The sequence below is a fragment of the Misgurnus anguillicaudatus genome, chromosome 2 (genome assembly GCF_027580225.2).
Source record: "Misgurnus anguillicaudatus chromosome 2, ASM2758022v2, whole genome shotgun sequence".
Taxonomy (NCBI): domain Eukaryota; kingdom Metazoa; phylum Chordata; class Actinopteri; order Cypriniformes; family Cobitidae; genus Misgurnus; species Misgurnus anguillicaudatus.
Window position 1 is genome coordinate 48,739,611 of NC_073338.2, and position 27,745 is coordinate 48,767,355.

The 27,745-nt window shown below is 36.6% G+C and overlaps 1 protein-coding gene across 2 annotated transcripts in view; it reads left to right on the forward strand.

The window, feature by feature from the left end:
• Positions 1-27,745, forward strand: part of LOC141351018 (CUGBP Elav-like family member 5) — a 229,892-nt gene that overhangs the window by 158,182 nt on the left and 43,965 nt on the right. For both annotated transcript variants that reach the window (XM_073857019.1, XM_073857021.1), the window contains exons 4-5: positions 17,747-17,875; positions 22,827-22,906. In XM_073857019.1, the coding sequence (XP_073713120.1) occupies positions 17,747-17,875; positions 22,827-22,906 (209 nt within the window). The remainder of the gene's footprint in view (positions 1-17,746; positions 17,876-22,826; positions 22,907-27,745) is intronic.

A 27,745-nucleotide genomic window follows, 5' to 3' on the forward strand; every position in this document is an offset into this window, starting at 1 on the left:
TTAACGAGCTGAGCTTTTCACTCAAAGTTAAATATTCTTAAATTCTCTGTGCTCAGGAAGCTCGCCGAGAAAAATGCAGCGTTTCCATTGGAAAAAATTGAAAACATCGAAAATAACTTTTTAAAATGTTTTTTAAGCAGATAGTGCGATAGTGTGCTTGCTCTGGTGCCGCCAATTTTTTTTATCTTGTGCATCCTTACATTGGACAAAGTGAGTTCATATACAACGTTTGGTTTTAATACGTGAAAGTGTTCCTGAGATATGAACGACTTCCTGTTTGGCGGCGCAAAGTTTAGAATGTTTTTTTTATGTTGTGCATCCTCACATTGGAGACCCAAATTCATGTACAAAATTTGATTTCAATACGTAAAAGCCCTTCCATAATATCAATTATAGCCCTATGATAATGGGTGATTTATTTACTTATCTTATTCTTTATAGCCTCATGCAAAGCATTCTGGAAACCAGAAATCCTGATTTCCTTCAGATTTTGGTTCCCAGAATCCTTTGCATGAGGCTGTTATTTTAGTTTTGTTCTGTAAAGACTTGTTAATGTTTAATGTTCACTTAGCTTTGAACAAACTGTTGCTAGTAAATAACATCCATTTAAATCTAAAGTAAGTTACCGGCAAATAGCTGCCAGTAATGCTGTCATTTTTTACAGTGAACGTAATTGATACTAAAAGCCCTAAAAATAATACGAGTCTGATTTGTCCAAAATTATATAGCAAGTAAACTAATGTTTTTTTTCCATTTTCAGCTTCATTCTAAAAAATGCTGGGATATTTTCAACCCAGCGTTGGGTTTAGGGATGAACCCAGCCCTCTGAGTTGTAATTAAAAGGATTTTGGGTTGAAACAACCCAGCTAAAATACAACCCAGAGCTGGGTTGAAAATAACCCAGCATTGTAGAGTGTATATTATTAGCGCGGAAGCACTTTATTTTACAGTACGTGTACTTACCTTGTACATATATGGTAAATAAGTTGTACTTACCGACAAATGTGTGGTACTTACTTTAAGGTATCTACATGGTAATTAATTGGTATCATTACTGTACTTACCAGTAGTACATACTTGGTAGTTATTATGTAACTCTAGATAAGTACTGGGTAATAACAGATACATACTTATAGTGTAGGTATACTGTAACTAAATAAAAAAACATTACTGTACTTACCTTTAAATGTACAATTTAAGTTTTTAGTATTTACAGGCAAGTTAGGGTAAATGACAGGTATTTATAGTGTACATATATGATAACTAATATCAAACACTACTGTACTTACAAATTGTATACACAATAACTGTGTACTAGTGAATGTACCCAGTAGTTAATGCGTATGATAGTCAATGGTTGGGTTTGCCTCACCTATATCTTAGGTGGTAGGTCCTATGTAATAACTGTGTAAAAAGCATCACTTTATTTTACAGTCCTGTTTCCATGCAGTAACCATGGACGTACTAGTGAATGTACCTAGTAGTTTATGCGTATGATAGTCAATGGTTGGGTTTGCCTCACAGTGACATGTATATGATGCTATATCTTAGGTGGTAGGTCCTATGTAATAGCTGTGTAAAAATCAACACTTTATTTTACAGTCCTGTTTCCATTTAGTAACCATGGACGTACTAGTGAATGTACCCAGTAGTTAATGCATACGGTTATTTAATGCTTGGTTTAAAGGACAAAGATACTGAGTCTGAGTACCAAAATGGCAAATCAGTAATGTTTGTTCTTAGTTATTATATACGTATGATATAAGTATAACTTACACTTGCCTGCAGGTACCACACACTTATCGTGTATATACAATTAGTACAGTAGTGTTTCTTGTTAGTTACAGTATACATACACCATATGTGCCTTTCATTAACTTACACTGGCCTACAGGTACCACACACTTATCATTTATATACAATTTGTAAGTACAGTAGTGTTTGATATTAGTTATCATATATGTACACTATAAATACCTGTCATTTCCCCTTACTTGCCTGTAAATACTAAATACTTATATTGTACATTATTTTAAAGTACTGTACAGTAATGTTTCTCGTTATTTACAGTATACTTACACTATACGTATGTATATGTTATTACCCAGTACTTACCTAGAGTTACATAATAACTACCAAGTATGTACTACTGGTAAGTACAGTAATGATACCAATTAATTACCATGTAGATACCTGAAAGTAAGTACCACACATTTGTCGGTACGTACAACTTATTTACCATATATGTACAAGGTAAGTACACGTACTGTAAAATAAAGTGCAACCATTAGCTTTATCACACACACACACCCCTGGCCAGTCCTCACAATTCAGATTGATTATTAAAAATATTAAATTAAGTTTACTGGAATGTGTTTATAAGGCAGAACGTTTTCTGTAAGGGTTAGGAATAAAATATACAGATTGTACAGTATAAAAGTTATTACGTCTATGGAAAGTCCCCATAATGTATAAAAACAAAGTGACGTGCGTGTGTGTGTGTGTGTGTTTAAAACCAGGCAACAGTCCTCATGAGAAAAACAGCTTGGTAAAGATAGAAAACAGAATAACATAATGAATTTCCCTCGGTAAATGAAGCCTCCAGTACACACATACAAAAACAACAACAACAAGACACGTAATAATATATTATAAAGGTCAAAACAGTTTCTTAATTACTATCCAAAAACAATCTGAGAGTGGGTTCAGGGAATAAACATATCCATAGCTTAGTTTAACAACAGTAGAAGTCACTGGAAAATCCTTACTAAGATGTGTGTTTCTGTAGCTCGATTGGATTAGTGCACATGCAAAGATCATGGGTTCGATCCCAGAGAACACGCATGTAATGGCACTCACACACACAGGCAGCAAATGAAATTGTATTTTATTTTGACGCAAATCATTTGATGAATGATTCTCAGCATTGCCAATAAATATAATTTCAACAGTCGATGCATTTATTTTCACACACACTGTTTACAGGGAGCCTTGTGTGTGTGTGTGTGTGTGTTTAAATACGTGGTGATGCCCATCACTGCACATGTCAGCATAAGATAATATGAACAAATGAATTCATTTTCCCACCATTTTTTCCTTCCGTGTGGATTCATTACAACCCCTCTATTGCTTTTCCTGGACTGTGTCTGTTTGTCTGCCACATCCATGAGCATCTCTGGTCCCTCATAAGGCCTGTTGTCAGGTTGCCATGACGATGATGGATGGCACTCCAGTGCGAGTTCACTGATGTTAAAGCAGCGCTGGGCTTTGTGAACGGTGTGTGCATAGAAACCCGGTCCTGTACTGCACATCTCTCAGGTGCATTTCCATTAAAAACTGTGCAGAGGGATGCTTGCAAAACCTTTAGAGATGGTAAATAATTTCCCTTTAGTGTGCTTTAATTTTATTGTAAGTAGATGCAAAATATATACTGACCAATTTGATGCATATATGCAAGATGGAGTCTCTATTTCACAGTGGCCAATACAACATTTAAAGAGTAGGGTGGCAGTAATCTATATCATGCTAATATTTATTCTGTCATCATTGCTTATGTGAAGTAGCTGCTCATCATACTGTAGTTGCATCGCACTAAACCCATTTTATTCCCCTGGATCTGGTGGTTTGAAACAGAATAATTACACTTCAGCTCTGAGCTGGATCTTCCCAGCGGGTCGCCTGAGACCGGAGTCACTGTAAATGTGTGCACGGGGCTCAGCTGGGAGTGCGCTGCTCTTGTTTTAAAGACGAGAGCATGGGACGCATCGGAAAGCCGGGATGTCGAGGCGTGTGTGAGATGTGATCTGTGATAGATTTGCGAGGATGAATATTTAATCTTCTTCTACTTCAGAAATGACAGTGTTACAGTTGTGTGATGTACAGTACTTGACAGTGACATCTGCAGTTCTCTTTGTAGTTTCTAGGACAGGAGTTACACTTCAACACAGTAAAACACAACTCGGCACAAAACCAACACAACTCCAAAGTAGCCAACACAATCCAACACACCCCTACAACTTAACATAACTCAATACCAACACTACTCAACAAAACTTACTGTAAAACGACTTACCACAACGCAACATAATACAAAGGCCAAACCTACACAACCCAGTGCAGTTCCAACACACAACGCAACACTATTCCAACACAAAACCTTCACACCCCAACACAGTACCTAAATAACTCAACACAACCCATCAGAATATAATCCCATCCCAACTCAACACTAACCAACATGCAAGCATCACTCAACACAACCTAACACAATACCAACAAAACTAAACAAACAACTCACCACAACCCAACATACCTGCACCCCCCAACACAACCCAATATAATATCAACACAAAACTTTCACAACCCAACACAGTACCAACACAACCCTACAGAATACTATCCCAAATCAACACTACCAACATACCAGCACAACCTTACACAATCCCAACACAACTAAAAAAAAACAACTCACCACAACATAATACCAAAACAAAACGTACACAACCCAGCACAGTACCAACACAACTCAACACTACCCAACATACCAGCCCACTCAACAAAACCCAACATAAACACAAAACCTTCACATCCCAACACAGTACCAACACAACTCAACACTACACAACATACCTGCACCACTTAACACAACCCAACATAAACACAAAACCTTCAAAACCCAACACAGTACCCACACAACTCAACACTACACAACATACCTGCACCACTCAACACAACCCAACATAATACCAACACAAAACTCTCACAACCCAACCCAGTACCAAAATAACTCAACACCACCCAACAGAATACTATCCCAACTCATCACTAACCAACATGCTAACATCAGTCAACACAACCTAACACAATACCAACAAAACTAAACAAACAACTCACCACAACCCAACATACCTGCACCCCCCAACACAACCCAATATAATATCAACACAAAACTTTCACAACCCAACACAGTACCAACACAACCCTACAGAATACTATCCCAAATCAACACTACCAACATACCAGCACAACCTTACACAATCCCAACACAACTAAAAAAAAACAACTCACCACAACATAATACCAAAACAAAACGTACACAACCCAGCACAGTACCAACACAACTCAACACTACCCAACATACCTGCACCACTCAACACAACCCAACATAATACCAACACAAAACTTTCACAACCCAACACAGTACCCACACAACTCAACACTACACAACATACCTGCACCACTCAACACAACCCAACATAATACCAACACAAAACTCTCACAACCCAACCCAGTACCAAAATAACTCAACACCACCCAACAGAATACTATCCCAACTCATCACTAACCAATATGCTAACATCAGTCAACACAACCTAAAACAAAACCAACACAAACAACTCACCACAACATAATACCAACACAAAACCTTCACATCCCAAAACAACTCAACACAACCCAACATACCAGCACCACTCAACATGACCCAATATAAACACAAAACCTTCACAACCCAACACAGTACCAATACAACTCAGTAGAATACTATCCCAAATCAACACTACCAACATACCAGCACAACCTTAAACAATCCCAACACAACTTAACAAAACAACTCACCACAACACAACATGATACCAACACAAAACCTTCACAACCCAGCACAGTACCAACACAACTCAACACTACCCAACATACCAGCACACTCAACAAAACCCAACATATTATCAACACAAAACCCTCACAACTCAACACAGTACCAAAACAACACTACCCAACATACCAGCACCACTCAACACAACCCAATATAAACACAAAACCTTTACAACCCAACACAGTACCAACACACTTCAACACTACCCAACATAATATCAACACAAAACCTTCCCAACACAGTAAAAACACAACTTAACACAATCCAACAGAATACTATCCCAAATCAATACTACTAACATACCAGCACCGCTCAACACATCCTAACACAATAACAACTCAATACAACCAGACAAACCTATACAACCCAACACAGTACCAACACATTTCAACACTACCCAACATAATATCAACACAAAACCTTCCCAACACAGTAAAACACATCTTAACACAATCCAGCAGAATACTATCCCAATTCAATACTACTAACATACCAGCACTGCTCAACACACCCTAACACAATAACAACTCAATACAACCAGAGAAACCTATACAACCCAATACAGCACCTGCAAACCTCAACACAGCTCATCATATAACCAACACAAAACTTTCACAACCCAACGCAGTACCAAACTAACTCAACACCCAACAGAATACTATCCCAACTCAACACTAACCAACATGCCAGCATCACTCAACACAACCTAATACAATACCAACACAACTCACCACAGACCAAAAGAATACTAACCCAACTCAACACTGCACAACATACCAACACCCCTCAACACAACACAATACCAACTCAACACAACCCATACACTACATACTACACCATTCTGTGAGCAATATACTTAAAAAAATATCTGTTTTTCCAACATATAGAAAGTTAATAGTTCATGTTTTGCTACTAACCACCTGGAGGAATCTTATAGGCTGAATTAAAACTTAGGTTCTCAGTAGGGCACTACTTATATATTTTTATTAAATTTATGCGTTTGGCAGATGCTTTTATCTAAAGCGACTGACAGTCCATTACAAGGTATATACTGTACAGTACATCTGTTCCCTGGGAATTGAACCCCTTTACTTTTCTGTTGCTAAAGTAATGTTCTACCAATTTCTTCTATGAGTTGTTTAACTTTAAAACCACATAATTATTAAATAATCTTTTGGGCAAGATTGTAATCAAGGTTTACACTCAAGATCATAGACTAGAGTTAAGTTTATATTCAAGTACAAGGATTTAAATAAATACCTTTGTCTATCTTTTCACAACTTGTAAATGTGTCTCTTTGTTTTTAAAATGCTGACTATGCAGCTCACACAGTAAAGTTTCTCTTTCTGTTGTATTGTGCACACAAACACGCGCGAGCCGGTTTGATTTGTGTGTCAGGAGCAGTTCTAAGTCGAGAACAGACACCCCGAGGCTTTGAAGTCTGAAATCCTGCTGTTCTGCAGATTTATATAAGTTCCACCTACAGGACTGACTGTCTCCAGATCAGCAACTGTGAACTCTGTGTCTTTGTTCTGCTGTTTGTTGATATGTGGGTGAAAAGGGCAACTGATAGATTTCCTTAGGATGCAAGTATGGTGTGTGTGCGCGCATGCACTATAAAAATATAGTAAATAAAGTAAATACACGAATTCATTTTTTTATTATTCTAAAAATGTTTTCTGTTATAGTTAACAAGTGGGTTTGGGTTAGGTTATGGTATTTGAGGAGCTTAGATGCAAAAGCCTCTAAATGCCACCTCAGTCAAAAATGAGATAATGATACTAATGCACCGATGTATCGGACGCCAATATGTTTCGTTGAAACCATCTGGAAATATCAGCAATAGCACGAGAAAGGCTGATACCGATTGTTTATTAATTAACTTGCCAATTTCAGTATTTTAGGACAAGTTCGGTATTTTACCTGTTTTCAGATTGTTTATGATGAAATAGAACAGTTTTGACTGAAATGTGGACATATGATGCTGGCCCGAGAATTTTCAGGTGTTTGTTCTATCACCTCCCACCTCTACAATGGGTGTATAGGTGCACTGGAAAAAATCCTTCCTAAAATGCATTAAACTTTTGTTTACAAAGACGTGAAACTCACCGAGTGGTCAGGGGTGTTCACTGATATGCTCACAAAAAAATCACTGCAAAAGATGCTTTCCAACAGGTGTTTTAGCATGCGTTGTAAACTTGTGGACCTATTTGTCCAAACGCCTCACACCCGTATATTCTTCCATTAAGCGCTTGAATAATAGACACTCCAGCCCAGTTGGTGGCGATAATCCGCCATTGCCAATTGCAAGAATACAAACAAAGTTCCCAGCGTGGAGTAATACAGTACCTCACAGCACATCTAATACAAGTCAATGGAGTTGGACAAAAACTACGATAAAACCTGTTAGAAAGCATCTTTTGCAGCGATTTTTGTGTGAGCATACCAGTGAACACCCCTGACCACTCGGTGAGTTTCACGTCTTTGTAAACGAAAGTTTAATGCATTTTAGGAAGGATTGTTCCAGTGCACCTATACAGCCATTGTAAAGGTGGGAGGTGATACAACAAACACCCGAAAATTCTCGGGCCAGCATCATATATCCAAATCTGAAAACAGGGCTTTAAGTGTAAAATACCGAACTTGTCCTTGAAATACATCCCAAAACAAAATAAAATCCGTACAAATTATAGTTTGTTAGACGTGAGATGGTGGAAAAATAGTAAGATTGCCTTATGCAAATTACGTTTATGTAAGACCGGAGCATATATTGCGGCCACTGTGATTGGTTGTTGGCCACACTTCAGACAAGCCTTCCGTCAAGCGTTAACGGCCCGTGCGAATGTATCGTAAGGGTATTTCGGGAAAATGTCTGTGGTCTGAGCTTTTTTTCAAAATCTCGAAAAAAGACCAAAAATCGCCAAAATTTATTATAAATTAGTTTGTGCCTCTCTTATTATGTTGGTCATTTGAATGTTAAATAGATCAAATCCATGTTCAGTAAAAATAATTTGATGCAGAAATAAACTAGCTTATAGGCCAACTGTATAGGATTGTATACATGTGTTTAATATATCTGTATCAGCCAAAAGATGTCTGTTTAAATCGGTATCAGCCTAAAAAAATCATATCGGTGCATCCATAATATTAACCAAATGCTTTCGGCACATATTATACGTTCATCAAATACATTCGCTTCAAATTCACCTGATCCCAGCCTCAGGCCATTCATTCAGAAATCCGCTTTGTTGGCAAAATCCAATTACAAGGAACAGTGATGGGAATAACGGCGTTATAAGTAATTGGCGTTAGTAACTGCGTTATTTTTTTTAGTAACGAGTAATCAAATAAATTACTGTTTCCCCCGTTATAACGCTGTTATCGTTACTGACATTAAAATGTTGCGCGTTACTAAAATTGATCTCACTGTAGTAATTTTCACCCATGTATGCTCGCTCTCTCAGCAAAACACAGTTTTTCTCTTGTGTGTGTATGTGTGTGTGTGTTGGCAGAAACATAACTGATTATGATTGGTGTGTGTGTTAGAGGGGGTGGGAGAACCACATAGCTGATGATGATTGGCTTAATTTCCATCGTTAGCCAACCAGAGGCAGAGTTCACAAACAGACACGCACAGTGACAGTCCGACTCCGAGCGAGAAGTGTAAAAACGTCTGAGCAACTTGGTCACTTTGTCGCTAGATTTAGCAACTTTCTATCACTTTAGCGACTTTATAGGACAAATCTAAAGAAAAGTTATTTACATTTAGTAATTTGAAAGACACTTTAGTCCAAATCGACTTATAGTGCATTACAATGTATACATTTTTTATCAGTATGTGTGTTCCTTGGGAATCAACCCCATGATCTTTGCGTTGCTAATGCAGTGCTCTATTAGTTGAGCTACATAAACATTCACCAATATGGCATACACATCATTATTGTGTTGGCAAAGTTTGCTTGGAGAAGCTGCATTGTATTCATAAATGTAAAAATATTTTTCTTTGCCGATATATTCAAACGAGTGCATTGAGTGTTCTGATAACATGATGTGATTGACATTACATTACAGTACTGTATGTGTTAGAAAGAGAATGATAACAATGATCAAAATGTCCGAGTGCTGTAGCATCCCTGCCCACAGCTCTGTCTTCATCAAACATTGTATGACAGGCTCTAATGTCTTGTGATTTATTAATAAAGGCATTCATTTGATCTGTCAGTCTCAAGCAGACCTCGATTCCAAACCGAGAGTATGTGAGCGAAATCCTGCAGAAATTATTTAAAGGGTCTGTAGGCAATTCCTTTGACATATATCGCTGAAATAGTGAGAAATCGCACCTGTCTCTGTGACAGCCCAACACCCTGTAAACAGCAAAAAACAATCTGACCCGTGCGCTGTTGTTCGGCCAATCAGAAGTCCTGTCAGTCATTCTAAGCATTGCTGACTTCACATTTGCTGTTTCATTGTCGAATGGCAGGACTTTTGGAGTTTTACACCATATCTCATGCAATTACCTTCAAATATGTGTTGCATTAAACAAAATGTGTTATTAGATAGTTGCAAATACATCAACTAACATGCACAGTAAGATTCTCCTCAAACTGTAGACGTTTGTAGCGTTTGCTCGCACATTTCACAGCAACTTTCATGAATAAAGGAAACATGATGTTCAGCATGTGTGTTAAAAACGTAACCTTCAGACTAAGCCGCACACACTGCTTTCAATCTCCATTTTCATCTCCAAATCCCAAGGGCCTTAATAAATGTACACTACATGCGCGTGTGTGCATGTGTGTGTCTTTTTATTTTCTTGAACATGAAAATTCCTTCGGCACAGAGACGTGCGATTCCGGACTGCACATGTTTGGCTCATCCTTGCATCATCCCGCTTCTCCTCTCGACTGATGCCCTGCAGCCTCTACCGTTTCTTCCCATCTTTCTTCTCATTTCTCTGAGGTCTATTTTCTCTCTTCTTTGAGAGCACTCACAAAATTATTTTCCTCACACAAATACACACTGCTGTGTTTTTCCAGTGCTAGAAACCTCTTCAGACTAAGTGTTGCTTTAAGTTGGAATCTGCTGCATTTATTCATTGCATTTTCTGTGCAGGTTTCGGTGAAATGGATTTAAAGCTCATAACACACTCCCTTTCTGCTCATCTCATGTTAATCTTGAGTACCTATAGAGTAGTACATCTTTCGTATCTCAAAATCAGATTATAAAGACAGATCAGCTCTAGCGATTGTTTCTGGAAAAGCAGGAAATTCCATAACATTATCCCACTATCTCTAGGTAACTCATGATTCGCTACATGTTCGTGTTGTTTACATTACTGTATTTTCTGGACTTTAAGTGGCACTTTTTTCATAGTTTGGCGGGTCCTGGAACTTAAAACTGCGGTCGGCAACTTTGAAGGATTGGGATGAATTCTAATGTTTACAATTTTCATGCCCCTCCAACACTACTTCCTATGAGCTTGTCCTTGTCAGTGCGTGTGAACCAGTATTTTTTGTGAACGCATACTTAGCAAGCATACTTAGATTACTTACATAATACTCAGAAATAATCAATGGTTGATAAAGCACAATTACCTGTCAAGAAGAAATGTGGCAAGCTCTGCATCCAGCTTTAACCTTTTAAAATCTCGTACATTCCTCTACCTTTCAAATGATATTGATCCTAGTTTTATTACGGGTACAGTCGCTTTCTATCTTTGTTTCCATCTTTTCATTGGTTGTTTTCCCAACTCTAGTTGTTAACCGAGGAATCGGAAATTTGTTAGTGAATGTTGTCTCCGACATCACGCTGCGTTCAATCCAACACACCTGTAAACTTCAGGCGGATGCACGTGATATTTTAAGGGGGGATATGTGGCGCGCAGGAACTGTGATTGACAGGCAGATTTTACACAGCCCTGCGCTGATTGGACCAGATGAACCGGGAGCGGTGGATTTTTGCCAACAAAATAACAATAACACGCACTAGGTGGAGGTAGAAGTCGTGCAGTTTTTCTCTCTTAAACAGTCTAATTTATGTTGTTCTATCAGAGCATATTGTCGCTTTCAGTAAAAATGATCACAAAAATCTTGCCGACTGCAGCTTTAAGTTCAGGTGCAACTTATGCGTCAAAATTATTACATAAATTATTTCATACCATCTACAGCCGTGAGAGTCCGCTCTATGCTGCTTCTGTATTTATGTACTTCAATGGATTCAGTGATGAGGAATGACTTCTGGACCTTTTTGAACTTGATTTGGCTTGTTGTGTTAATTTATATTATTTCAGCCTCTCATGTATGTTCTGTATGCTATTGTGTAAATAACTGTTTGTGTTACTTTAACATCTACAGACATCTATTCAGTCTGCTGTTCTGTGTTATTGTTTAGTTGAATAACTTGCCTTTCCAGATTAAATGTCTGTTCCTTGGCTTGGATTTTGTGAAATCATTTTCTAAATAAACGCGACGTATAGTCCACTGCGATTTATATGTTTTTTCCTCTTCAAAATGCATTATTGACTAATGCGACTCATACTCTGGAGCGACTTACAGACCGTTTTATCGGGCACATGTGCGGTGACGCGATAAGCGTCTGGTCCGAACTTTACTTCCGGTTTCTGTTTGTTTAATTGTCTGACTAGTTGCTGAAACTGAACTCTTTAACAAATACCTCGTTAAAAACAACAAATGTTTTGGGTTCCTATGTAATCTATGTGTTGTTTATTTGCTTGTTATATAAATAAACTACTTTAAAAAGACTTTGTTGTTATTTATTCTTCGCAGAGTTTACCGGAAGTTACGTGATGACCACGAAAGCCGTGTGTTTATGTTGTTACTGCTGAAACCGTCTATAGTCCGGAAAATATGGTATATGCACTTACGCGACGATCACCAACAAAACACAGACATTTGATGCATTTTTACTTACCGCCTGTGACTCATGACCCGGTTGGGACCGACTCATTTCAACAAAATCCAGTGTTAAACAAACAAACACACGCACAACTCTGCTGCTACCCCAGATAAACAAACTATATTCATTGTTTCCATAAGGCTGGCTTACTTGGAAAGCTAATCAAGGCTTTCTTCTCCTTACATCCAAAAATACATCTTCTTCTTTCACGCCATTGTTGAGTCCTGATATAAAACAAAGCTGTCGCGTGAAATGATGCCTGTGACTTTTATTAAAAAAAAATTCTAATGAGCTTCCTCATTTGCTCTTACTCTGATTTATGTGTGGGTGTGCTTTTCTGGGGGAAGTGCCCATAAAAGGAATATGGGGTCAATGATACGTAACAGGTACCCATGTTTGAAAAAAAACTTTTCGGAAATTGTAGGAAAATGAGGCATACGTTTGGCCCAGAAATACTCACAAGCACAACTGCTTTTTTGACACTTTGAATTTGTTTAGCATGAAGATTACAACCCTTTTTTGTGTTAATAACTCAGAATGCATGAAATACCGTCAAACCCCCCCAACATAGCTAATTTAGCTGAAATATGTAATAAACACTGAGTGGCGTATAGATCTGTTGCAGATTTCCATGGATGCTAAGAAGTAGATTTATAGCTCTGTCTCTAATTTTATGGCATTGCCTACCTACACAGTATCTTGCAATTAAAGGGGCCATGGCATGAAAATCTGACTTGTGTGTTTCCTGGGAATTCAAATTCATGACTTTTGTGGTGCCACCACAGGGCTGTGCCATTGATTTTCAGGAAAACCTCAACAAGCAAACCAACAGAAAAAATGATCAAAAAATTGTCCACGGGCAGTACCCTTTTAAAATGTACACCTTTGCACCTAAACAATTCATATTGGTACCAAAGAGTGCATATACTCAATACCAAATGTATACATTTCTATACCTAAATAGTACATATTAGGACCTTTTTAAAAGGTACTGCACCAGTGACAGCTTGGGGCAATCTTTTCTGCCAGTGCAGCAGAAGTCAGATGTTGGTGTTGTAACTGAAAGTATCTTTATGTAGGCATTAGACTGTGAAGCAGCTCACTAGGTGTTGGAACAGAGCTTGTGTGTGTAAATTGAAGTAGTCCCCTGGGAGGGAGGGGCTAACACACTCGAGTCATGAATATTCAACATGCTAATGAGAAGCAAATGAGGGGTCTGTGTGGATAATTAGAATTGTGGCCGGAACGATCTGGCACGCTCGAGACAGACGCTTCAGCGGTCTAATATAAATTGTAAATACGGCGTCTCTGTAGTAAGATCATTTATCTGCATCATCAGCGATTACGTCTGTCTGTCAATCAATCAAAGTGACAGTTCACCCAGAGGAATGCATAGCAAATGACACGTTATTGTAATGTGAATTTTTGTTAAAAGTATATATCTGTAACACTTTAACAGTACGGTTGCTTTTATTGACATATTAACATAACTTCTATTTATTAATCTTAGTTAAAGGTCACATAACACACACACGCACGGTTTTTATTTTAATCTTGGGTACCTATAGAGTAGTATTGCATCCTTCATATCATAAGAGTCTTTAGTTTTGTCAGATTTATGAAAGAAAGATCAGCTGTACTACTTCTTTCCGAAAACAGTCGAGCTTCTGGAGGCGTACCGTGGGCGGAGCAAGTCACGAGCATGCACCATATCCAATACATCACCGCATTATCCCTGGATAACTTTTGATTAACTATATTTTCAGCACTTATGCTCTGATTGTCAACAAAACAGACATTTAATGCAGTTTTACTCCGCGTTGATGGCCGTGCTATTGTTCTCATTTTGATTGCCGCTTTTCACTGAGAAGTGCCCATAAAAGGACTTCCTCTGTACCGCGGCCATATGTCCAAGTGTTTTTTTTTTTAAACTTTGCCTATATGTTTAGCATGAGAAGCCAACACTTTAACAGTGTTTGTAAGTCAGAATGCATGATGATATAGAAATTTAAATCAAAAGTTGGACAATGAACTTACATGAACCATTGTGTTGGCATTAATTAACATTAACGAAGATTAATAAATGCTATAAAGCCTATAACTGTTGCTAATGCATTTAAACAAAACACTGTAAATGTAAGCCTTTGGTATCTTGAGCAATCTGTGCACGGTTTGAGACGTTTTGAAACGCTAAAAGAGATACATTTTCTCTATCAGGAGATGAATTGTTGCAATGATTTTCTGGAGAGAAAAATCTACCAAGCGGGAGACTAAGGCAAAAGTCTCCATTTGCACTCCATTAATCATATTGCTGTCTAGGAAAAACAATTGAGATAATAAAGAGATCTCATTTGTGATTTTCGTCTTTACGGGTTCATTTCTCCTTAGAGATTTGTAGTGACAGTTACCACAGAATTTCAGTGTATTTCCAGCTGTTTCGAGCGCTGTATATGTGTGTGCGTTTCTCATTAAAGGCTTCAGGTCACAAATCCACAGCGGTGCAACTCCGCTGCAATAGTCTGCAACCAGCGAGATAGACACAGACACCTCAAAGGCCTGCTGCATCCATTAAACACACATACGCACATTCACACAAGATGATGCAACTTGGATTGAAGTGTAAAAGTGCTGGGAATGTGTGCTCGGATGATAGGAATGTGCTGTTTTATACGCATATATATGCCTGCTTTGTCTGTGTTTATTTCACATTGTATTGTGTCAGACTTATGAAGCGGTTAGATATATTAAAACAAAATCATTATCAACTATAATGCATCACACCATGTCTTCAGTTAAAGGTGCAATATGTAACTTTTAGTAGGATCTCTTGAAAGAAATGCAATATGATATACATAACGTTTTTATCTACATACACCACAGGTCTCCTTACACGGAAGTCGCCGGACAAACTGCTCTACGGAGCGCATTTGTCCCTACGTTGTCTCAGACGACGACATGTTTGTCCTGTGGTGGCTACTAGGGATGAGCCCAAAGCCGAATACGTTATTCGGAAGTGCACGGATAATGGCTTCAAAACCAATAACCAATTCATCCGAAAAACAGAAAAAATATTCAGCCCGACGCAATTCACGTTAAAACCCTTAAAGCACGAATAATATGTGTGTGAAGTGAATGAGTGCAATCTTTGACATGAATAACATTTAAAAAGCAAAATTTAAACTGAAGATTACTATGACATGAATTGCAATTAAATTCAAATTAAATTGAAATTTTAAACTTATGTGGTTTGAACGACAGCTCTTCACCTGTCGTTAGAAGCATAGTTCCTTGTTATTTTAATACTTAGACTTACGTTGATCATGCTTTTGGACAAATTAAGCAAAAAACATGTAGTACATTCTATATCCATCATTCTAAATATACAAATTTTATTTTACGTCTTTAAGTTTGTAAACAGAATTAAAGCGCTGCATTTGAAAACGCAGGCGTACGAGCTTTAAGACCCTGGGGAATCCCTGGGAGGAGTGACCTTGCAAGAGGGATCTTGCGCGTTAATTAAATATCTTGAAAATAAACAACAGAAACGAAATCACGATAACAAAATCAGTCTTTCGATGCAATATATGTTATTTACAGCAATAATCTGACATTAAATCGATTTGCACAGATTAATTAGTACTTCGCCTCCCACGTGACATCATCAACTATGTTGTTAAACCAATATGGTTCAAAGGTATTTAGTTTCTCCAACTATGCATCGTACTATAGTGGTTCACCAGCGAATTATGTCGTTGTTCGGGAATCGCACCCTAGGCTAGTATATGTCGGTGCGCGCACTTGCGAGTTTCATTAAATGAATTAACAGAATTACATTTTTTGTCTTTTTAATGAACATTTTGCATTATTATTTTTTAATAGAATAGATTGTAATAGATATTTACAGTTATTGAAGTTATAATTATAATAAAAAGCATATATGCATTTAAAATGTAATTTTCATGTAATTTGACAAACTTCCGGTTTAAGACCCACCCACTTCCGGTTTCATCCGAATACAAATACAGATACAAACTATTTTGAGATTGTTACAGGTACAGATACAAATACTGACTCCGCTGCACACCCCTAGTGGCTACCATAGTTTCGAAATTGAGGTTGGTTGCAATTCGCAATCTTACTGCTAGATGCCACTAAAAAATTACACCTTTAACCTGACCCTGTCTGTGAAATTAAAGGGGACGTTTCACAAGGCTTTATAAGATGTGAAATACATTTTTGGTGTCCACAGAGTACGTATGTGAAGTTTTAGCTCAAAATATCATATAGATAATTTATTATAACATGTTAAAGGTGCAGTGTGTACATTTTAGTGGCATCTAGTGGTGAGGTTACGAATTGCAACCAACGGCTCAGCCCACTGCTCACCCCTCGCTTTTGAAATGCATAGAGAAGCTACAGTAGCCGCCACCGGAAAAACATGTCATCGTCAGAGACAAAAATGTTTGTCCGTTAAGGGCTTCTGTAGAAACGTGGTGGCACAAAAATGGCAACTTCCACGTAAGGGGACCCTCGTGCATGTAGATAAAAACAGCTCATTCTAAGGTAATAAAAACATAACAAGTCATTATAAAAAAGGTCTTTATACACCCATGATAATGTAGTTTTGTATATTATATTGCATTTCTGTCCAAAGATCCTTCTAGGAATTACACACTGCACCTTTAAAATTGCCACTTTGTAGGTGTGAGCAAAAATGTGCCGTTTTTGGGTGTGTCCTTTAAAATGCAAATGAGCTGATCCCTGCACTAAATGGCAGTGCTGTGGTTGCATAGTGCAGATAAAGGGGTGGTATTATCCCCTTCTGACATCACAGGGGGAGCCAAATTTCAATAACCTATTTTTTCACATGATTGCAGAGAATGGTTTACCAAAACTAAGTTACTGAGTTGTTTCACATTTTATAGATTAATAGAAGCATTGGGGGCCCAACTATAGCACTTAAACATGAAAAAAGTCTGATTTTCATGATACGTCCCATTTAAGGATAAAGTCTCATAATCTAATAATGAGATTGGGAGCATCAACGTTTGATTTCACTCGATTGATTTCTGCCAGTTAGGAAACAACATATCAGGGTGGAAATGGTGCAAATTTCTGCGATAATGTTTCTGAAGAATCAACCATCACATGTTCTGATGGAAGTTTCTGTTTGTGTTGCAGAGGACAGGAAGTTGTTCGTGGGGATGCTGAATAAGCAGCAGACGGAGGAAGACGTTTATCGTCTTTTCGAGCCTTACGGAGTTATTGAAGAGTGTACAGTATTAAGAGGCCCTGATGGAAACAGTAAAGGTGATTATAATACATTTACATAAGAACAATGGGTCCCATTCACTGATAATTGCATGCATTTTTTTTTATACACACATTTGAACTTCTCACGAAAAATTTCCACCTAATTTACAACATGAATATTCTCTCAAACTCGATTTTACGCTAGTGTCCTGAATGTGCGGCCGTGTGTACGAGATTTGCATAAAACACACTCAAACCTGCAACATACTGTATAAGGACTCGCAAACGCAGGGCTTTTTACAGAAAGTATGTCTTAGAAGCAAAAGGAGCTAAAAAAGAAATGCATTATCATATTCATTGTCAGTAAAATTCTGTTTTGCTTTGCTTTTACGATTTGGAAGGTTTTGCTGTCGGTGTAGGAAGCAAGTTGTGCTATGTGTAAATCTAAATAAAACAGACAGGAGGCATGAATCAAGTGATTGATGTTTGGACTTCTCATTACATTTACATTGCGTTTATATTTAGGCATTAAGCAAACGCTTCCATATTGGACAGATTTGAAAAAGTCAGGAAGCAAAGCATGAATGATTGTCATTACATCTTTTTTTATACATGTGTAGAAAAAATATTATTTATACAGTATAAAAAGTTATGATGTACAGTATATATCAATTGTATATTATAATAATATATACATTACAATTAATAGCATTTGATTGTAATGATAATTACATATGTGTAGCACATGTTGTTCTTGATTTTTTTTTAGGTACATTTAGAAAAAAGTTTTTGTCGAATTAGGTTTTGTTGGTGAAAATGTCCGTATGCACATTTACCGCACAAATTCGTGGGTATGCTTAGTCAATGAGACCCAATGTACTAAAAAAATATATTTTCTGTGCATTTTTTTATAGTTTTGTCAAAACATTGTCAGAAAATTCCAGATCAAAGAGATCCACAAATGCGACTCAACATGCTTTATTATGCATGCCAGGCCAGTAGTTTTACTGCCTCCCTAAGACGAATCACTTTGTTGTTTTTCTTAAGTCGCTTCTGATAAATCCACTGTAAAAAACACAAAATAACAATAAAATAATTTTATATATTATAAATATTATTTATAATAATTAATAATAATTATTATTAATAATAATAATAATAATGCAAAAAAAAAAATCTACTTACATTTTTAACAGTAAATGTAAGTTGAATTTTTTAGGTGTTACCAATTAAAGTAAAATTTTAACCCTTTACCTGGCGCAGCCCTTTTTAAGTGGGGTAGAAAATGTTATGTACCCCTTTAAATTAATATAACGCTGACATTTTTTGGTCTAGATGCCTAATTTTGGATTTATTTTAAAAAAGACACCTTAAAGTTTTTTTACGGAAGTGTCTGGATGTGAAAATATTAAATAAGAAAAAATTGTTACAAAAATTGTATACATAAACTTGTAAAAAAATAAGTTTGTGAGGTTTGCTGCATACTCTTGTCACAAATTTATAAATTACAGTCACTGCTTTATTATTATTATATAAAAACTACATTCTTAGACCTTTTTTCAACAATATATAGTTTGTCGTGATAGATTAAGAAGTAAACTTTCACTTTTAACAGTGTGTGCTGAAATGTAAATATAGTTGATGATGATGTCACACGATGTCTGAATACGTAATACGCATGCACATGACATCACAATTCTCACAGATTCACGTTGTTTACTTGGGTGGTATACAATACATTAGTAATATAGTTTTCACAAACTTACTCTTTGAAACCCACCTTCAAAAGTTGGCATTTTCCAGCCTCTAGACAACACAAAGTAAAAAGTTTTCTTTCAGCACTTTCATCTTTTTTTAGTATTCTCATACTCACCTTCTGTCGAGCACATAAAAAACTGCCACAAATATGTGGTTTTGCACGCACGCTGGTAAACGGCAGACGCCCGCACGAGCTTTTATCCGATTAGAGTGAAAATGCATTTCGGATTCTGAGCAGTTTAAGAACTGTGACCTTCTGCGGAAAGTCAAAGACAAAACAAACAAACAGGCAACAGAAAAGCTGCGTTCAACCTTGAGCGGTGTGACAAAGCCGCTTTCATTTACACATTCAATTTCACCACGTCAGTCCACTCAGACACACACACATCAACCTGACGCCGTGCTGACACTCTCCGCGATGGAGTTTCTCGACACTAACATGTCAGGATTCGTTCTGGAGGGCGCTGGGTGAAGCTTTGCGCCGCGGGGTGCCAATATCACCTGACAAAACGCATCGCAAGCCCCGGCCCATCGTACAGGAAGTGTTTATGCAGGCACTGATAACTGTGTCCATTAAAACACACACACGATCGGATGTCAGAGAGGTCAAACCCGTTTGAAATGTGTGTTAATATGAAATCCTGAAGATTCGATGTGGCACCGTATGATCACATGACCCTGCGCCCTCATGCCTTCAGCACGGATACTAACGTTAAGAGGATGAGAAATGCTTGTGTTCTAAAAATAGATAACCCTTATGATAAGACGTTTAGAAATGTTTGATATTTTGAAATAAGTAGTTTGTTGTCATATGAAAAACATACTGGCAGTATCCTGTAATGTTGTCGATGACCACCCATCTTTCACTTTTTGTAAATTTGATTTAAATCTCATACAGAGCTACGATATCAGCACCAAACACACTGAAAAAAATGATTCATTGAATTTAATCAATTTTTTAAGGTAAGTGGTTGCAATCAATTTATTTAAGCTACATTTAAACAAAAGTTTTATATTTTATTTTACTTTACTAATATTTTTTTGTTTAAATGTAGCTTAAATAAATTGATTGCAACCACTTACCTAAAAAAATGTATTAAATTCAATGAAACATTTTTTTCAGTGCAGAATCTGCAAACTTTTTTTTTTTTTTTTTTTTGAAAAATCTGGAATGATTTTAAATGTTTTAAAAATATATTAGAGAATTTAAGCCTTAAATGTTACAAAATTGCAAATAATTACTTTTTTAACCCTTTAACTTGGTCTAGAAGACTAATTTTGGTCTTGTTTAAAGGACACACTTCTACATTTTTACGGAAGTGTCTGGAGGTGAAAATAGATATTTTGCAATATAGTATTATTTTAAATACATAAAATTATCAAAAAAATCAGGTTTGTGTTGGTTTGCTGTGAGGTTTACTGCATACTCTTGTCACAAATGAATAAATTACTGCACTATTATTACTGCGGTTTTAAAATATGAAAACTACATTCTTAGACCTTTTCAACAATATATAGTTTGTCGTGATAAATTAAAATTTACATGAAAAATATTGAAGTAAACTTAGGTGTCCCACTCCAGTTAATGGCAGTGTTTCCCACAGGATTTTAAGAGACTGTGGCGGTGATGACGTCACACGCCGATTAGCATATATTTGATGTCATTGCGTCATGTTTTACTCCTTGATCTGTCACATTATATTGCATTTTAACAACTGAATGCTATTTTTACATATTATCTGTTCTATTGTCTATAAAATAGAACAGATAATATAGTAACGACCCACGACCCAGTAACTCCTTGTTTAATCCAATCAGCTCTTTCTTTAGAGAGAGAGACAGAGAGAGAAGGAGGCACGCTGAGCGCTCGCTACAATATATTAAACCGTTTTAAATAGTAAAATAAAAATGTAAATGGGAATCATGAAAAATCTATTTGTGGTGGCCAGTGTTGATTCTGTGGCGGGCCGCCACAGGTAAATCAATGTATGGGAAACACTGTAACGGGTTAAGGTTTACAATGAAAGCTAAATTTGTAAGTTGCTTTGGATAAAAGCTAAATGACTAAATATAAATGTAATGCCTAAATGAAAATAAATACACTAAAACAATAAGTTGGACCAACATGAACCAGATAATGTGCATGCCAAGATAGAATTATATTTTGTATATAAAATTACATATATTATTGTTTATAGTCTTATATATTATAGCAGAACAAAGCTTGTGTTAATACGTTCTCATTATAAATTTAGCACGTATCATGTGCGCTTGTCAATGATGGGCATTAAATCTATGAATACAAGTCTTAGGGACGTCTTTGGTAAATGGCATGTGGCACAATCCAACTAGTAAAGACTGTCATTAATCATTTGTGATTCTGTTTGGTGATGCTGATGGTTACATACTTCACCTTAAAAGGGATAGTTCACCCTTTTACAGTGGCGTGTTTACCCACCACACAAACCACGCAATTGCGTGGGGCCTCGTGGGCTTGGGGGACCCCCTTACTGGCCACAAGGTGTGCGAAAGTATGTTACGTTTATTCAGACCCAAATCTAAGGTACGGATTAAGCACGCGCGAGCGAGAGATGTGCGAGTATGCACGTAGAATAATATTTGCGCTCATCCTCGCGAGGGCACATATAGGCTACTTCATGAGTGAAACTCTACGGGAAAGCGCACCTCTGCTCAGTTTTTTTAGTAGGATGTCAGACATTGAAGTTGCAGTTTTAATTACATTGTTTTAAATACATCCTATAATACATTTGCAAGCAAAAGATATATCTGAGAGGGGCCTGACATTTTTTTTAAACCAAGAATTGTTGTCATACCAAGCTAACAATTTAGTGTTATTTTAAGCAGTGCAAAAAACTAAATAAACCAGGTTTATATATATATACCTGGTAGGTATATATATATATATATATATATATATATATATATATATATATATATATATATATATATATATATATATATATATATATATATCACTTAATTCTATATACTGAATATTATTGTTGTGCAATTCAAATGAAAAACCTTGGACAATATTGGGGCATGGGGGGCCCCGGTTCTTGGACTTTGCTAAGGGCCACCAAAATGGTAAACACGTCACTGTCCTTTTAAGAGAAACTATGGAAGTCTGTGTGTTTTCTCTTTCATCTCCATTGTAGGAGTCACCAGAGACACAACAGTCCTGGCTAGTGTTTCTTATAGTTTTTTGTGTGTTGTGTGTGTTTTGCAGGTTGTGCCTTTGTAAAGTTTTCAACACACACTGAGGCTCAGTCAGCCATCAGTGGGCTGCATGGAAGCCAGACAATGCCTGTGAGTACAACACACACACACACACACACACACACACACACACATTCACACAGGTACACGTGATGAAATATGCACATACAGTATAGTCACACACAATGTCATTTGCCGGTGATGTACTGTATGCGCATCAATTCCAATATAAGTGCAAATGAGTCTCTGCTTTCTCTCTCTTTCTCTCTCTCTCACACACTTCCCACACTTCCCAGTATACACTGCCTATTACCCAGGGCATTACACAGTCAAATCAGACAATAAATGACTGAAACCTTACCTTAGTAAAATATTTTTCTATGCAAACTGTAATGACATCAATATTCAAGATTTTTATTTGTGAAATATGGCAAACTTTATAGACTATGCAAATGATTTTAAATGATAAGCTAAATTGAAAATATAATTGAAAAGTAAAATATATTTTTACAACTAAAAACATGATTGAATGTGAAGAAATGAAAAGAAATTTCACAATATGATACCATAGGTGGAATCCCAGGGGGGTCGGGGGGACAGGTGCCCCATCTAAGTTTTTTCCCTTTAAGAATTATCATTAAAACCATGTCTATTAGAATTAATATAAAGATATAAAGACTTTGGTTCCAAAACACGATAAACGCCATTTAAAAAAAATGAGTTTCTGCCAAAATCAGTATTATATCAGGTCAGTATTAAAAAGTAAATTCTTAATTTTACGCAAAATACAATGTACGCCGTGTTATTTTGTCATCTTTTCTCCCTTTTTTCCCAAAATGTAATAAACATTCCTCAACGCCAGTACTTCTCTACAGAATGCAATAAATCCGCTCAACAAATCACAGCGCAAACAATGGCGGCGTGTTGAATACACACTGAATTCTAGTTTTCCTCATCTTGTCCTTCATGATCAACAAACAAACATACAAAAGTAATACTTTGATGGCATTGATAAACCTATGGTGGTTTTCTGTGACGGGAAGAAACGTAAGCCATCAACATCTAATAATTTACGTGAGAGGCACTCGGGAGATGGAAAAATGTTGGCTGTTGCTTGCTCTCCCGACAGCATCAAGCTTCTGTCATGCTAACACATTGAACCCAAATGATCTTATCAAAAATTGACATTGTTTTACACAAAGTCAACGAAAATCGAGCAGGACCAAAACATTTTACAGCTGATCGCTGTCAAAAAAGTTCAGCGATGACGTCCTAAGTATAACCACAGCAATGACAGTGTTCTTGGTATGCCATTAATGTTTATTTTTTAATCAGTGTATACCACAAGTCAACTAAATGAATATAACATGGCAAAGATGAATGCACATTTATATATTCATTCAATAGATTTATAGCATTTTGCTGAAAAAATAATCAGTTTTTATAATGAATCTTTGAAAATCAAATGATGGATTTGAATTTTTTATGTCTATACGTATAATCTAAAGATGCTATATGAAAGTTTGTAACAGAAAATAGTGTTTTTTTATCTTGTCACTTTCTTGGTATAGAAATCACGTTTTTACCGAAATTAGTCAAAATGAAATTTTTGTGTTTTGGAACCAAACTCTTCATAAATACTTTAAATAATTGTGTAAGTAGTTAAACAATATAAATGCAAACGTGCTTGAAAAATGCATTTTACGAAACATCATGAGTCCCCTCTCCCTTCTTTACAGTGGTTTGGTTCACTGCATGCTTTTTCACTTTACCTTATTTACCTTATTAGGTAAATAGTCTGCTTTGTTAGCGATTATAATGTTACCTACGTCATTACGTTTAAAATTAAGTTCAAATTTATTTGGTGCCTTGATTGTATACAACTTAAAAAACACTGCAATAAAATTACATTTTGAAGAAGAATATTAGGCTTTTATTCTGTGTACACAAAAAGTAAAATTTTGGCTGTATTATTCGTATCCCCTTCAAAAATTGCTCTGGAGAGACCCCCCCCCCACTGTTAGATGAAATGTACACCCGTGCAGGATACAACAGTATATGAATCACAGTATACAGCAAAAATAGTATGAGTAGTATGTAAGTGTGCTATTCTGAACTCTCTCTCTCTCTTTCTCTCTCTTTCTCTGAGGCTCAAATGAATAATTCCTCTTTCACACATTGAAAGGACTGATAAAGAGGTATATTTCTTCATCCCCTGAGAACAGGACCGTGGACTGTAGAGAGTGAGAAAAAGAGAAAGGGTTGCTGAAGATCAAACGAAGGAAAAAAAACATTATGGCAATGTCTAACTGTCACAGAGAGAGACAGACAAGCAGAGCAGTGCGTCGGATGATGACTATAAATGTATATTTGGAGATCAACCCAACCTTGAGTGTAATTATCCTCAGATGAAATGTTCAAGGCCGTATCAGTTTCTCTCTCTCTCTCACACACACACACACTTTGCGGTCTCACATACGGCTAATTAAGTGCATTTACATATTCAACATTAGAATAGAGAAAAGAGAAAACCAGAAAATAAGTGAAAAAGCCTATGGTTCAAAATCGGGTGAGATGCCTTTCTGGGCAGCACTTTAAAGCATATTTAAAAGGCTCCAAACACAATGGAGCCTCCAAAAGATTACAGTGCATTTAAGTTATACATTTATTTAAACCAATGACCTGTGCTGCCAAAGTACCAGATAAGCATCCATTAAAGATGAAGGGCCCTATTTTAATGATCTAAACACATGGGGCTCTATCATACACCCAGCGCAATGCGCGACGCAAGTGTCTTTTGCTAGCTTCAACCCGGCACAATGATAATTTTCACGTTTAGCGTCACATTGTTTAAATAGCAAATGCATTTGCGGCCAATTTTGTGCCCATGGGCATAAATGAGGACCGATTATGAGACGTTAGAAGGTGTAAAGAGCTGCTTCACCTGTAGCCTGGTAAATAATTAAATGCTTTGCTTTAAACAAATGCATCTATTTTTAAATGTTTTTTTAAATGCTTCCCCACAGATTTGTACCAGACTCTGTACCTGTGGATATGATGAGAAGAGAACCTCTTTTAAGTAGTTTAAAAAAAAAAAAAACTCATGGCCCTGTCTGAGTGCTGAAACAGCTCTCTGCACATTTGTAAGTTCTTTATCTCTTGGTTGTATTTTTAGAGTACAAACCTTTTCTTGCATATTTGCAAATTATTTTATGAGATTACAATGTAGAATATCAAAACATTTACAGCAATTAAAAGCCTGCTATTTTTACTTCTATCCTGAAGGAAAATGTCTTTTAACTCATTCACCGCCATTGACGAGTTATCTCGTCATTTATGAGTTCATATTTAACTAATAAATATGCCTTTCTGGACATATTTCAAAGTGAAAGTGTAATACCGCTTTTGTCCACCAGATGGCGCCAAACCAAATTTATCAAAAACGGAAGTTAAAAAGATTTAATTATTTATTTTAACTGCCTTTATGTTTGATAGTCATTCTGAGTCTGATCTCTAACATAAATTCCTTTACAAAAACGCTATTTTTTAAGCTTTTTGCTAAAAATTTTGTATTTTTGAAGAGAAATATCCATATTTCAGTGGTTAAATTAAGTAGAAAAAGTAAATATATAATGAAACGTTTTTTTCCCCATTTTGTTTGTTTGTTTGTTTGTTTGTTTATTGTTTGTTTGAAAGCAGAGGGTGTGTTCTTTAATTTGATATAATTTGTATGTGTATATATTTATAGAAAATGATTTTTCCTGCAAGCAATTTTGTGAAAATTTTGTTAAAATCACAAAAATGCAGGGCGGCAACTTTTCTCAAAAAGGCTGGCGGTGAATGAGTTAAAGGTTTTAATAAAAAATGACAATTTCAATAAAAATGAAAACAACACATTTACATTATTCTTAAACTGGTGGTCTTCTTCCAACCGCTTATTTTTTCAGTTTACCAAGTCCGTCACCTACAGTAAATGGGGATTAGACATAGCGCTGACGCAACTGGCTTTTAAAGGGGATGAGAGCTGAGACTCTCAAAAAGTCTAAGTGAGATCTGCAAATTGTGTTTTACCATGTGAAATGGTTTAAGGTATTGACAACAGACTGCACAATTAGATAAAGCAAGATAATTAAAATTTTACTTATAATTCATTTAATATGAAAAGTCACTTTCGCATGGGCATCGGAAGCAAGAAAAATGTGGGTGGGTCACAAAAAAATTGGGGGAAATCAGCAGTGTGGAAGTCAAGGCTGCAGCTAAAATGCAGAACGGATTTTAATTTATAAGGGCTTTCCTCAAGTGGAATGAATTTGACTGACGGCGCTCTGACAGTGAACAGACATATGCACTAAATTAGAAAAAAAGTGAGTGGGTCCAATATCATTGGTCTTAAAAAGTGGGCGGGACAAAAAGGCAGACTAGGTTTTGGGACAGGGCCAGAGATAGAGAGAGAGAGAAAGAGAGAGAGAGAGAGAGAGAGAGAGAGAAAGAGAGAGAGAGAGAGAGAGACAGAGAGAGAGAGAGAGAGAGAGAGATTGGCTAGATTGGGTTTCAGGGACACTATAATAGTTCCTGATTATATATTCAGAGCCATGCAGTGGCTTAGTCAAGGCAAATTGAATTGGTTCTTATTAACAGCTCAGCACGAAATGGTTTGTTTGGATCCTACAGCATGACGCTTTCTACTTTTTGAAATAAATGTATTTGAATATATCACCGTCCTGTTATAGCATGTCTCATGGAAGTGGTAAAGACAGAAGCCCTCTGCTGGGACAGATTTACTGTACATACTGTAAAGTATAAATGATAGAAATAGATGATCACATCTATTATCTCATATATATTAATAAGGTTAAGCTAGGGGTTAAACACTCTATTTAGTTTGTATACACTCTGTATTCAATGTAATATTCAGAAAACATATTGTAA